Source organism: Durio zibethinus, chromosome 10 (genome assembly GCF_047325235.1).
Source record: "Durio zibethinus cultivar Kanyao isolate XHJ-2024 chromosome 10, ASM4732523v1, whole genome shotgun sequence".
Classification (NCBI taxonomy): domain Eukaryota; kingdom Viridiplantae; phylum Streptophyta; class Magnoliopsida; order Malvales; family Malvaceae; genus Durio; species Durio zibethinus.
In genome coordinates this window covers 19,999,543-20,013,911 of record NC_143171.1, presented here as the reverse complement: position 1 = coordinate 20,013,911, position 14,369 = coordinate 19,999,543, and the positions used below count along the sequence as shown (strand labels likewise).

Here is a 14,369-nt window from a genome sequence, read left to right as displayed (position 1 = left end):
ATACAGTTTTGGGATCCTTCGTATTAGTGTTTTGTGTTTAATGAGGTGGATATGATGACGATAATTGAAAATACTCAATCTTATTTTGCATGGACCTTCCCAATCCCAACATGATACATTTGAAAACAAAAAGACAAGATATTGAAAAAAGCTAGCTCAAATGATGGCAATGAATGTCTAAACTATTGATGCCTTTGTGAAAGGGAAAGGTGAAAGTATTGGTGTTTTTTGGTATGTTTAGGGAAACTTCATAAACAAGTACTTGAAGGATGAAAAGGAATGGACTTGATGGCCTTGACTCTTTAGGATGATGATCTTTTTAAAGGTGATAAGGTATGGATGTTGCAGTTGTTGATTTCTTTGAACAACTTGAATATTGAATCAATTTGGCCCCACAATCTTGACAAAAATTATTAGATCTTTGAACCACCGACGACGGAATAGGAAAGGGCATTTCATCATATGTGCACAATTGCTAACAATTTGGATGAAAAGTCACTTCAAGTGTAATGGGGGCAAATTCCATAAGCCATATCTTGCTTCCAGTACTTATGTTAAAGAATTTTGTGAAAATAAATGGTCTAAACAAAAGTCCAAAGAAATTTGGTCTCTTTGTTATGTAAGCTTACAAGTCAAGATGTGATATAAGAAGTGCTTTGGATGTCATATGGACCAATGCTACATGATTGTGAAGATAAGCTATGAGTTCCTCTTTTAGGCCTATGAGGTGTAGTAAGTTACTTACAAATTATTATGTAAAAACAATTAGGGTATAAACAATTTGTCCTCACTTTCAAACTCAGTCAGTTAGAGTTTTCATACGTTGAAGCTGAAACCAATATCTCAATGAAAATAGTGAAAGGTATGCAAGCATGGAAACAAACTTAAAGGGAAGTCAAAGGAAACGATCGAATAGGATGAACCTTAATTTTTTTTTTTTTAAGGAAACTCATTTATGTGATCAATCACACTTAGTTAAAGAAAATTATAATAACTCTGTATTTTTATATCTAATAGTCAGATTCTCGAATTTGAACGTTATGATATATATGTTATATACACGATTAAGTTTTTTATCGGTATTAGGTGACAATAAAAAATCATCATGTGTGCATTTAAAGAAAAAACTTTAAAAAAATCCATATACTAAATCAAACTTTCAATTTCTTTCTTTATAGAATTTGAAAAAAAAAATAGAAATCCAAAATATGGGATTATAGTGGAGGGTTGCAGAGATATCATAATTAGATAACTCTAGATCATTTTTCCAAATTATCAACAAGAAGTTTTTATTTTTGCTCATTATTACTTCTAGAAAACTGAGGGTCCTTTTTCCTTTTCTCACTCTTGCGGGTCGTAAGAACAGGTTGCTAGCAGCACTTTCACCCCTATTATCCTTTCTTTTTCCTCTCACCTTTTTTCTCAAATTTTTTTCAAATTTGTTCTTTGGCAGTTTTGGGTTTCAAGTATTTTGGGTGTTGAATTTTTTGTCGATTATTTTTGTCATTGTTGTAGGTGGAAGTTGATGAATATGATGGATTTGTGATGGCTGTGGATGTTTAAGATGGTCACTACATATGATGTTTTTCAATTCAATCTTTTTCCCTATACATTGTCTTCTTTGTCTTGTTGTTGAAGAAAGAGGGCTGGATGACATGATTTGAATAATCTCCACTTGAAACAAATATTGAAACAAGAGGAAGTGGGCCAACACACCTTTTTACCTTCTCATGGCTTTATCCTGATAAATTGATGTTGAAAATCCCAAGCCCATCCAGTTATGATGTTTATAAAATCATAGCTACTGCCTTATCCATGCCATTTTCTAGAAATGATTTTTTCCAGATTTTTTATTCTTTCACAAGCTACAAGGTTTTTGTGGGTTTTTCCAATTATTTCATCCTTCCTAAAATCTCAAATCCAGTGGAATCTCCACAAGATAATTTTAGCAAAACACTCAAATCCATCAAGATAGAGTTTATCATAGTCCATTCATGAAGTGGAACATTTGAAAGAGGGCTGAGGATTAGAGAGAGAAAAGAATGTCTAAATTTTCTTTTTCTCCATCGAGAATTTTTTTTCTAACATGTAAAACATTTGGCTAAAAAATGTGCTGATGTTTAATTACACTTGGCTACAATATGTTAAATCATCCCTTATTTTTCTGGTTCACATAATATAAAAGTGCGTGTGTTACACCTATTAGTTTCTGTCACGATTTGTCTTGAACTATAAAATGTCGAAAACATTAATCACTGTTTAACAGAATCAATGTTTGATCCTTAATTCCTTATAGAGCCACACATTAAAAGTTTAATTTTAAATTGAATATTTAATCTTGAGTTACATAGGACAACGATAATTGGTCAAACAATTTTATGGTTTTATGAAAGTAAATTTATTATGAAACCAAAATAAAAAGAAAAGAAAAAAATTATTGTACCAAGGTTTAAAAATAAAAATAGTCCCTATATTGTACATTTTCAATTAATTTGATGTCTAAACAAATAAAATTATCAATTTAATATTTAAATTTTTATTTGTCAATTACTTTGATATTTTAGACTAATGATGTTAATCAATTTGTTAATATCACATAAACAATTAATAAAATATTAATGCATATCAAAAAATTCATTCAATGTCACGTGATTATTATGTCACATCATTATTAATAGAAAATTTAAAAAGAAACTAAAAATTCCTTTAAAATTTTAAATATTTTAAAAATATTTTTTTAATTTTTTAGATATTTCAATACTTTAATTCTTTATAATTTTTTAAAATATTTCATATTTAAATTTTTTTTCAAATTTTTTAGAATTTTTGTAAATTTTTTAAAACTTTTCTTTTAATGCTGATATAATAATTTATAATATAACTTTAACTGAATTTTTAACACGTGTCAACATATTATTGATGTTTATATCATATCAACAAATTGATTAACAACCTAACCTTAAACACTAATGTGAATGATAAAATAAAAATTAAAGTATCAAACAATAATTTTTATTTATTTAAGTGCCAAACTAACAAAAAAATATATAATTCAATAATCATTTTTATATTTAACCCTTGTACCCAAATTTACACTCATCCGTAATATCTGCAATATAAATTTTGAAAATTACAAAAAATCTATCCTATAGTTTGAAGCATACGAAAATGCTCCCTAAGATTTAAAAATATTAACATTTAATTACTTTATGATTTATTCTTTTATTTTTTTCCGAAACCGAAATTTTTTTCATTTTCTTTTCAAAACTTTTTTTCTTTGACAATGTACTCTTTTTCCCTTTCAATAACTAAAAAAATGCTAGATTCAAAAAAAAAAAAAAAGTCATTCTAAACCATAATCATTTATCTACACGAACACATCCCACAGTATTTCTCAAGCTTCTCCATCTTACATAAAGGGAAAAAATATCATAATTGCGCTTAAGTTATATAATACCATCAACCAAAGCTCAATACGTTTTCAATATTATGGCTTTAGGTCTTTTATTTGAATCGTTGAAATATTGAAATACTAATGTAGACTAATTTGAGCGTACCCATAGTTTCAAATTTCCACTCACATTGAAAGCAATTACAAGAGGGTGGTTAAGAAGGGATATTATGCATGACAAGCTACAAACTTCAGATAGGTACACTAACAAGTAATGTTCACAACAGCAACAGAAATAGAAACTTTAACTACACAAGAATAAAAAGATAAATTTCCATTTTTTTTTTTGGAGTTCAGATAAATTAGGTCGAACATAGGGGTAGTTGACTTTATGCTTATCCAAGTATCAACAAGGCTTTTCTAAATTCATTAACAAATTCAGAAAGGATTTACGAAGAAGAAAAGACAAGGATAAAGAAAACAAGGTCCAGACAAGGACTTACTCCTTTAACCCATGAGCATAGCACTTTGCAGGAGCTCAAAAATTGTGGGCACTCATTCACAACATATGCTTTAGGGACTTCATTTTCTTGCTTTGTATGAAATGGTGGAAAACCTTCAATCATCAAGAGCAATGATAAATGACAATTATCGCAACCTCTACATGTGTTAGTCTTAATAAAATAACAAGTAAAAAGACACCCTATAGATCTTATGCATGCAACTTTTATCAAGAGAGACAAAAGAAAAAAAAAAAAAAAAAAAGATAAAACCTTGTTGAGAGGGGATAAAGTGGAGAGGTACCAAATTACAATTTATAAAACCGAGCATGCACACTCGTGATTCACTTATACAAACATAGATTTAGTTATAGTTTTAACTAACTAAATTACATTTCTATAATTGTTACTTTTATTTGATGTTCTTTAGCATGCTGAGTATAATTATTTAGTGGTTGCATAGTTTAGTAGCACTTAGACATAGTTTAGTCAGTTTTGAGTTCTAAAGTATATAACATTAAGAACAAATTTGTTTCAGGAATTTTTATAAAACCTTAATAAAGGTTTTTTTTGGCATAGCAAAGCAAATTCACATATTCATATGAGAAAAGCATTTAAATGTGAATACATTTCTGTGTCAAATGCATTTGTTCCAAAAATAAATGATCAAGCAGCTATATATCTCCAAAGCATTTCATTCCTGAAGTAAAAAAAAAATTGCAGAAATAAAGAAATAGAAAGCACTGAGAAAATTCATCCATATTATGCGCACTCATGCATACACATATATATGTACATATATATACATATGAATGTACATATATATACATATGAATGTCCAACTTTGACAGACAAAGGGAACTCCTAGTAAACATAAAAGCATATTGATCAGAAATGAGGATTTGCTTATGTTAGAAATTCTTGACATGATTATTTTTTCTTTAACCTCAAGTGCTAAACTGCACTGTGGATATAAAATTCTTTATTCAAGATTATAATGCTTAATCAGATATTACTTTGAGACGTCAAGAATAAAACAAACCATAAATAAGAATTAACAAGAAAAAATAGGATAAAATACTAAAAAAAAACTTGATATTTATCAGTTTATTTAGATAAATCCCTAAACTTTTATTATACCTAAATAAGCTTTTATTTTTTTTATTTGTATTCAAATAAATCTTTATTTCAAATAAAATATCAATTTATGTTAAAGTTTTATTTAGGTACAAACTAAAAATTAAGGGCTTCTTTGAATAGAAATTAAAGATTAAAGGTTTCTTTGGGTGCAAATTAAAGATCAAGAGATTATTTGAGTGCAGCAAAAATATAGAAACTTATTTAAATAAAATGATAAAGTCTAGAAGTTTTTAATTATTTTAACCAAAAAATATGTTTTGCAAAATGAAAAGTAAGATTCGTATAAACTTTTACTGAATGTTTTTCATTAACAAAATCAAACAAAAAGAGATTTGTAAACACCTCCCATATTAAGTTTTTGAGTGCTGATATTCCTTTTAACCTTTGACATCATAAACGCAATTTCAATTAAAACAAACATATTTCAGTTCTGAACTTAAGTCTATCAAATTATTATATATTGCATAAGGCTTCAAAGTTTTGGGATGATAAAAAGAGTAAGTTCAGATGAAACCTTATTAACAAGTTAAGTATTAGGGGCCTATGAAACCTTATTAACAAGTTCAAGTATTAGAGGCCTAATTTATAAACTAAAAAATCATATAATTTTCTTTTCCCAGAACTGGGGCCAGTTTCCAGGGCTGCCACTTGCACCTAAGTTTAAGTTAATAGTTACACATACATTAGCAACATCACAACTTGCAAAGATACTTTTGAGTTAGGGAAAAAAGCTCTAACCTCTTGTAATATCAAAGCAAATGAAAACACATTTAGTACCATATTCTTCGTTCCTGTAAACTTCTGGTGCCACATATCGCCCTGCTCAAGAAGGATGGATACATCATAATGTATTTTCCCATTAAAATGTAGGGATATTTATCTTTTATGACTTCAAGTGAAATTAAAATCACAAATTACCAAAGCCGACAGGAAAACCAATGTTTTTAGTTTGTCATCTCCACACTTTCCTCCAGTAAACAACAAGGTAAAGCAAACCGTTAATTAGGAACCAAAGATACAAATCACTCAACATACCTCCTAGGAAGTACAGATATGGACACACAATATAAATATGACACGACACAGATAGATATTGTGATATAGGCACGACAGGACACGATAATAAAAAATATTTTTTATAATTTTTTTTATCTATGAATATTTTATATGAATATAAATTAAACACAATTAGAAAATAATTAATGGAGTGTAAAAGTAAAATAAAATACATTTATAAACACAATTAAAATTATATAGGAAAAAACCAATCAACACAATTACAATTTTATTAATTTAATTTTAAATACTAATAGATTATAAGATACTAAATTTACTAAATAATTTCAACCTTTTCCCTCTTTTTTACTTTTCTTTTTTTCTTCCTTCTTTTCTTTTCTTTCTTTTTCTCCTTCCCCTTTCTTCTTTTTTCTTTTTTCCCCTTTTTTCCATTTCCCAAAGGCACCATTTAGGCGCTCTTTAAATATTCAATTTTTTTGTTTCATTTTTCTTTCCCTCTCTGCTCTCTCATCCTCTTCTCTCTAAACACTCTCCCTCCAGCCACCCCACCAACCCAAATTCCAGTGGTAGCCGCCACACCAGCCACCATTCACCAAAGGCTTTTTTTTTTCCAAAAAAATCACATAAAATTCCCCTCAACCTCCACTTTCTTACTAACTAGCTAGGTTTCCCAAAAATAGCTAAAAAAGTCTAGATCTACAAAAAAAGGGGGAAAAAACTTTTGCACCTCCATCCTTTTTTACTGTTTTCCGCCACCTAAAACACCTAGCACCACCTCCTATTTCCTTCCTCTACCATGTCCCGATGTATCCATCACCATGTCTTGACCACTTCCAAACTTTTTTTATTTTTTGCCATGCCCCACGTCCCATACATATTCCAATGTGTCGGCAGCATATCCATGTCAGATATAGGTACGAGGGGAGCTCGAGCGTGTCCATGCTTCACAGCCCACCTCCAACTCTCTCAACAAACGACATAACAAACGGTTAGTCCAGTAATTCACAAGCAACCCCATCTAGTACAGATAGATGATAATGTAGGATACAGAATTTTGCCTAATGTAGAAAACTTATTAGTCTCTTGAGATGTCACAGGTCTGTCTTCTTTAACTGTTTTTGTAAAATTGAACAGTTTGCTGACTCCAAAATCTGCAACTTTCAGATGCCCAGAATCATCCTGCAGTATATTTCTGTTATCTTACTTATAAAATATTAACAAGCTTTCAGTAATTTTACCCATTTAGGGATTAATAAATGCATGTTCCAAGCCCAAAAAGTTATGAGAAAAATTAAGGTAATAAACATGCATATTTAAGAGGAAGACGTACGAAGGCTCAAGATGCCGATGAATTATTGCTTCAGGTTTATGCTCAAGCAAATAATTCATTCCCCTGCAATAGATAAAAACATTCTATGAAGGTACCAGTAAATCATCAGAATGCAGGAGGCAATAATCAACTAAAATCCAGTACTAAGGATTTTTGTTTCTACAATAACGAAGCAACAGTCTAGAAATCTTACCAGGTTTGCATGTGTAATGACATCGACAATCTTTGAAAAGTTATCTATACATGATTGTGAAACTTTTATTTTACCAATTTGTCCCCATTTCTGCTCTATTTAACTAAAACGTGAATCCTTTTCCAGCCATCAATTAATTGCATATTGCATTAACAGAATTGTCCTCGTCTCAGATAATTGTTTCCTTGTACCACCAGCACTACCTTTCTACACTGTGAGTTATAGTGATCCAAGCTTATAATCTCTTTCATCATCTTCATATTCATCAAATTACAAATAACTCTGCTACCACCAACTAATCTAACAGAATTCATGGATGTACCAACACCATCTCAACATAATCTTTTCCGCCTAATAATGCATGATCATGTAAGCTAATTGAAAGTTTAGTTAAACACCCACTTTTCATGCTTGATAGAAATTTGGGGAGAAGTTTCTGTCAATATGCCTAACCTCAAAGCCCATCCATGTAGTTTACTCCCAACAATTATAAGAAATATGAGCTTGGAATTCAATTTGACAAAGCAACCTAATTTGAATGAAGAGGTGATCTAATAATATGCACATAAAAATCTCATTAATAAGAAATCCTGCGAAACTAGAGCGAGAGAGAGACTAGCCAATCAGAAACTCATAGACATATTTTCATCCGCCATCCTACCATCTCGTAGATGTACCAACACCATCTCAACATAATCCTTTCCACCTCATGCATGCCCATGAAAACTAATTGAAATTTAGTTAAACGCCTACTTGGCATACTTGATAGAAATTTGGAGAGAAGTTTCTATTGATACACCATACCCCAAAGGGCGACCATGTAATTTACCCCCAACAATTATAAAAATATGGGCTTGGAAACAACCTCGTTTGAATGAAGAGGTGATCTCATAGACATATTCTCAATCACCATCCTACCATCTCGTAGACGTACGAACACCATCTCAACATAATCCTTTCCATCTAATGCATGCTTATGTAAACTAATTGAAATTTTAGTTAAACACCCATTTTACATACTTGAAAGAAATTTGGAGAGAAGTTTCTATCAATACACCTAACCCCAAAGGGCGACCATGTAATTTACCCCCAACAATTATAAAAATATGGGCTTGGAAGCAACCTTGTTTGAATGAAGAGGTGATCTCATAGACATATTCCCAACCACCATCCTACCATCTCATAGATGTACCAACACCATCTCAAAATAATCCCTTCCACCTAATACATGCTCATGTAAACTAATTGAAATTTTAGTTAAACACCCAATTACATGCTTGATAGAAATTTGGAGAGAAGTTTCTATTGATACACCTAACCTCAAAGGGCAACCATGTAATTTACCCCCAACGATTATAAAAATATGGGCTTGGAAGCAACCTCGTATGAATGAAGAGGTGATCTAATATGTGCATAAAAATACTCATTAATATGAAACTCTGTGAAATTAGACAGACAGACACAAAGAGAGAGAGAGACACACACACACACACACCAGCCGGTCAGAAGCTCAGACGTATTCTCAACCACCTAACCTAGCAATATCAAGTGCAAACTTAACAGCAAGAGTTCGCTTTAATGCTCCTTTTTTCTTCAAATATGCTCCAAGATCTCCCTGCAAAGAAAAAAAAAACTTTTTTTTGATAAGAAACTTTTTTATGTATACCTGATGTGCTACAAAAGATCAATGAATATCAAATAAATGGGCAAAAGTAATACAATGACAAGATATTAGTTATTATTTTTTCACAGCCACAAAAAAAAAAAAAAGACATTAGTTATTAGTCCAAGAACCAAGACTAGTTCCTTTCCCACTTTCTAGACTAATTCCTTTCCCAGTTTCTCTTACTCTGGTTTCCTACATCCTACAGTGCACCGTGAGAGGCTAACAGAGAAGAAAGGACAGCGTGCTTAACTTGGGAGGTCATGAGAGTTTACCAATAAATTAAATAAGAGCATCTTCGACTCCCACATTTTGTTTAAACTAGTAATCTCAAATACTCAGTAATTGTACACTCTGGTAACAAACATGCTGCGTAGAGTTTGGAACTTTCTCCCTCTTAAAGAAGTGGGAATCTAACATTCCAGGTTGGTACAGATAAATGTCGAACAAAGATACCCTCACGCTAAAAAATCTAAGTAAAACAATTTAATATAAATTTCATGTAATGGCCCCTAAACAGGTGTCATACGTATTCGGATATCCTATTACTATTACTGGATAGAATATATTTTGAAATACCATGTCAAGCCGTTTTCTTCCTGAATGATTGGAAGTTGGATGCTTATAAACCTAGGGCTATCTAATAATGACAAATTCCTACTTTAGTACAGATAAATGACATAAATTTCTCCCTCTTAAAGAGGAGGGAATCTAACATTCCAAGTTGGTACAGATAAATGTCGAACAAAGATACCCTCACGCTAAAAAATCAAAGTACAACAATTTAATATAAATTTCATGTAATGGCCCAAAAACAGATGTCATACATATCCGGATATCCTATTACTGTTGCTGGATAGAATATATTTTGAAATACCATGTCAAGCCGTTTTCTTCCTGAAAGATTGGAAGTTAGATGCTTCTAAACCTAGTGCTATCTAATAATGACATAAATTCCTACTTTAGTACAGATGCAGCAGCTTCAGAATACTAAATATAAAACACAAGTAAGCATATCAACGTGTCTATGTAAATTTGAAATCTCAAGCATATACTCTACACAATAGAGAAGTGTATGTCATCTAAAAGTGGAAACAAAAGTATTAAAGAACTGTATGCAGTATTAGGAAATAACCAAAAAAAAAAAAAAAAAATGAATATCTCAATGTGATACTGAAATCTTTAGCAGGGTAAAACAATATTTCAGATGCCCTTAACACTGGCTCCAATTAAAGAAATATTACACAAATAGCCCTTGGTTGAGAGAAAGTCCCAAAGGCCATGCCAAACTTACCAAACTACTTTAAAATTTAGGTGTAACTTTAACTGCTACTTCACTTTCATAAATTAATAATTCACAAAATCACAATGGTGTTTTGCTTCCTTGTATACTAAGAATCAATCCACTGTGCATTCATAAACTATTCAATAAAAAAGAGGGATAGGTTACAAAGAACATAACTAACATTCAGTGTATGAATAATAAACTGCTTGAGTAGCAATGCAAAAAATATAGTCAAGTATTTCCTTAATAATGTTATATTTCATTAATCTCAAGAGCCACATGGGAATTACATACTAAGTTCTACATTTTAACAAAATCATATCAAAAACACTCATATGTTAATTTATATGTATTAAGAAAATTATGTAAATAACAAAAAGTATCTAAAAACAATTTTATGAATATATAAAGCTAGCAGTGTGCCATCTTTTTTTTAAGGTACAGAGCAAAGAGCCAAATGCAAACCGTGTAAATTGCATGTCAAGATCTTATGGAGCTAAAGCTGCAACTTGTTACCATTATATGGTAAAAAATGAAATTATTAAATAAGTGACAAAACAAACTAATTGGTGTTGTAGCAAGAGCAGAACAAGATCAAACCTTAGATAAGTATTCTGTAACAATTATCATGGGACTGCTTTGGGTTACAGCACCCAAAAATTGGACAACATTTGGATGGTGTATCTTCTGAAGCAATGCAAGCTCATCCCTGAATGCCTTTCTGAAATCCCAACAAAACCTCAAAACTCCAGAAACAAAAGGAACAATCAATAACATTTCATCAAAAATTAGATTTAATACAAACAAATTGGAGATAGAGCACCAACACTTAAACAAAGAAAGAAAATCACAAATGATGCTAAAACCAACCCACACTTTGTCCTCATCAGTAAAAACTTCCTCTCCAAGTGTTTTAACAGCAACTTTAACACCCCGCCAAGATGCTACGCAAAATGTCCTCTGTGTTAACACTCAAAAAATCAAATATTTAGTGAAATGGCCTGCTTGATCCTGATTAATATAGTATCCCATACAAAAAGATTTTACCAAATTGGATTCTAGACATAAAGATGGGGAAGCTGGTGCACAAGTCCAGCAATACAGCAATGCTCATCATTATCCTCCTTTAATATTTCCTTTTTCTTTTTCTGCTTTTAAGTCTCTTGGGTGGGCTCAGTGATATGAGAGTTACTCTGAAGTTAGAATACAAATATGGAAATTCTTATTAGAATTGTAAAGGATACATGTCTTAAAGCATTAGGAGAAGAACAATCTTATTGTAGTGTAAATAAACAGAAAAGGTACTATAGTTTTCAGGACAAAGATAAAACCTAATACCTTAATCTAGCAGGCAAACATACAAATGTACTTCTCACCACTAGTACTATAATAATGTAAACAGGGGTAAAAAAAAAAAATCCTAAAGTAATATCACAACATACCCAATAGTACATTACAACAATTGACAGACAAAAAATAAGGTTCACAGATTACCTTTGTGATATTGACACTGTCAGAAAAATCAAGCTCACTAGGATCAATCTCATACTCTGGCACTTTACGAGAATTTTGAACATGCATCGGAGTTATCTAAAATCAAAGAAAAACAAACCCTTTTAAACAAGAAGCTACACCATGTAAAAATCAAACTTGATAAATCAAAGAAAATATCAATAGCTGCAGCAACAGGGTTTATTAAATACCGGAGGCTTAGCACCATGCTTCTCCAAAAGCTTGATCACGTCTTGGTTCTTATAGTAAACCACATCTGCCAGTAGCTGTTTAAACAAAATCATCCATTCAATGATTCTATTTATCAAAGCACAACTTTTATGAAATAATTCACAATTCAATTATTCTCCAAAAAAAGAAAAACAATAATTTGGTTAGCTTTTGATTGTTGCTTTTACTACTTTGTTTCCAGCTATCAAAACAAAAAGCAAAAAATATGTATTTGGGATGGAATTAAAAGCAAACAAAATTTTTTAAAACTTGAAAAATATAACAAATGGATAACAAAATGCATCGTTTCACATTTTAAAGAGCAATTCTACATTTGTTTGATTTTTATTAATAGTAATTTTACTTTCTATTACTAATTATCTATAGTAAGTATTTTGCAAGCAGCAAAATACATTAAACAAAAAAAAAAGAGAGAATTTAAAAAACGAAAAAAGGAGAGAGTAACAGTGCTGCCCCAGCGATTTCTGGGGCCGACATCGGCGCCGAAATCAAGGAATAACTGAAAGACGTCGGTAAGGCCCTGGCAAGCGGCGACGTGGAGAGCAGTGCGACCGTCGGTATCTTTGAAGTTGACATTGGTACCAGAGTCCAACAGCTCGTTAATCCCTTCCAAATCCCCCTCGTTAGCCATGTACATTAGTCTCACCCGAGGGTGTATCGCCGCGTCGATGGCTCCGCAAGCCGAGCCCTCCCTTCCAGCGCCAGTGACGATTGCTTCCCCAGTGTAAATCAAGCTGCCGACTTGCAGCTGGAGCTCCAGTCAATGGAGTGCTAAGGAGGAAAAAATCATAATTTTGGTTTTCCTTGCTTTTTCTTAGTAGGATGGTCGGATATAAAATAGAAAAAGAGCAGGGGAATATTGGAATTTCATATCTTCACAGTCCAATTTTTTTAAAAATTTTTTATAAGAAAAATTATTTAATTATTTGTTTATAAGTTTTCAGATATTTATCTTTGATAAGTTCTATAATTTTTCAAATATTTAATTTGAAAGGTGAGATAGTGAAAATTTAAAAAAAATTACAAAAAAAATTCATTAAAAACTTTTATTAATTAATGTAATGAAAAAAAAGTTATTATTAGAAAATTATAAATTTTAAAATTAATAAAAAAATTAATGTTTCTATTTTTATATTTTTTATATATTTAAAATTTATATTTTTTAATAAATATTTTTTTTTGGTTTGATTATTAAAATTTCATAATAGCTCTAACTAAACTAAATCTCTTGGAAAAGTCTTTCCATCTCTTTATAATGATAAATTTTTTCTATTAGTATATTAGATTTTGATAAAATTATACAATATTAAGTAATATTATTTGTATAATTTTTAAGAGTTTTAATTTTCAGATATTGATCAGACCTAATAGTTCCTTCATTATCTCTCATAACATAAGAGATAAATTATTTAATTAGGTTTCATAAAATTTTATTGTTTCTATAAGGTTAAAATAGTGAAGTTAATTTTTTTATTAATTTTAAAATTTATGATTTTTTTTAATAATATTTTTTATTACATTAATTAATAAAAATTTCTATTAAAATTCTTTTTATAATTTTTTTTAAATTTTCACTATCTCACCCTTTTAGACATGAAGGTATATAACTTTTTGAAAATTTATTTTCAAAAAATTATAAAATTTATTGGAAATGAATATCCTATGAAAATAAGTAATTAAATAATTTTACTTACAAAAAATTTTTGAAAAAAATATTATGGTTTGAAAAGAAAAAATGGAAGTACATTTAGCAACCCCCGTTGATAATTGATAAAGAATAAAAAATTCAAATTCTGCTGCATGGATGGTTAAAAACATTAGGATTTGTAAAGAAGGTAATAAAACGACTACAACATGGGTATCATCGAGTCAGTAGATTGATAACGATATAATTTTGGATGTGATCTTTAGATAGATATGATAATTTGTATATTTGTATTATATAAAATATTAAAATTCGTATATTTATATTATATTTTATATAAAAATTATATGTCATAATTTATGTTAACATGAAACCATAACATATAATTTTTTAGTTTTTTTAAACTTATATCTAATTATTATTAAAATTTTAAATCATATCACTTTCATATCCTATTTTCAT

The 14,369-nt window shown here is 30.3% G+C and overlaps 1 protein-coding gene across 2 annotated transcripts; it reads right to left on the bottom strand.

Moving 5' to 3' along the window:
- Nucleotides 1-3,710: 3,710 nt before the first annotated feature.
- LOC111293067 (serine/threonine-protein kinase 12-like) lies at nucleotides 3,711-13,070 on the bottom strand. 2 transcript variants are annotated; one of them, XM_089766892.1, is made up of 10 exons: nucleotides 12,708-13,070; nucleotides 12,223-12,297; nucleotides 12,014-12,109; nucleotides 11,394-11,479; nucleotides 11,120-11,240; nucleotides 9,107-9,186; nucleotides 7,379-7,441; nucleotides 5,950-7,227; nucleotides 5,770-5,850; nucleotides 3,711-4,007 (listed from the first exon to the last, which is right to left on the bottom strand). In XM_089766892.1, exons 1-8 carry the CDS (start codon nucleotides 12,897-12,899, stop codon nucleotides 7,209-7,211), a joined length of 732 nt encoding a protein of 243 aa, XP_089623018.1. In that variant the 5' UTR covers nucleotides 12,900-13,070; the 3' UTR covers nucleotides 3,711-4,007; nucleotides 5,770-5,850; nucleotides 5,950-7,208. The 2 variants fall into 2 exon arrangements, with proteins under 2 accessions (XP_089623018.1, XP_089623017.1); XM_089766891.1 differs by having other exon boundaries at nucleotides 6,776-7,227; nucleotides 11,120-11,479.
- Between the last annotated feature and the right edge of the window lie 1,299 nt (nucleotides 13,071-14,369).

Bases quoted from the DNA above. Each gene is read 5' to 3' on its own strand.
- LOC111293067 (XM_089766891.1), bottom strand. From the start codon at position 12,899: ATGTACATGGCTAACGAGGGGGATTTGGAAGGGATTAACGAGCTGTTG. The intron at 11,480-12,013 runs GTAATCTGTGAA...GTGTTAACACAG, and splicing joins ACAGTGTCAATATCACAAAG to AGGACATTTTGCGTAGCATC. The intron at 9,187-11,119 runs GTTTGATCTTGT...TTTTCTTTGCAG, and splicing joins TTACAGAATACTTATCTAAG to GGAGATCTTGGAGCATATTT.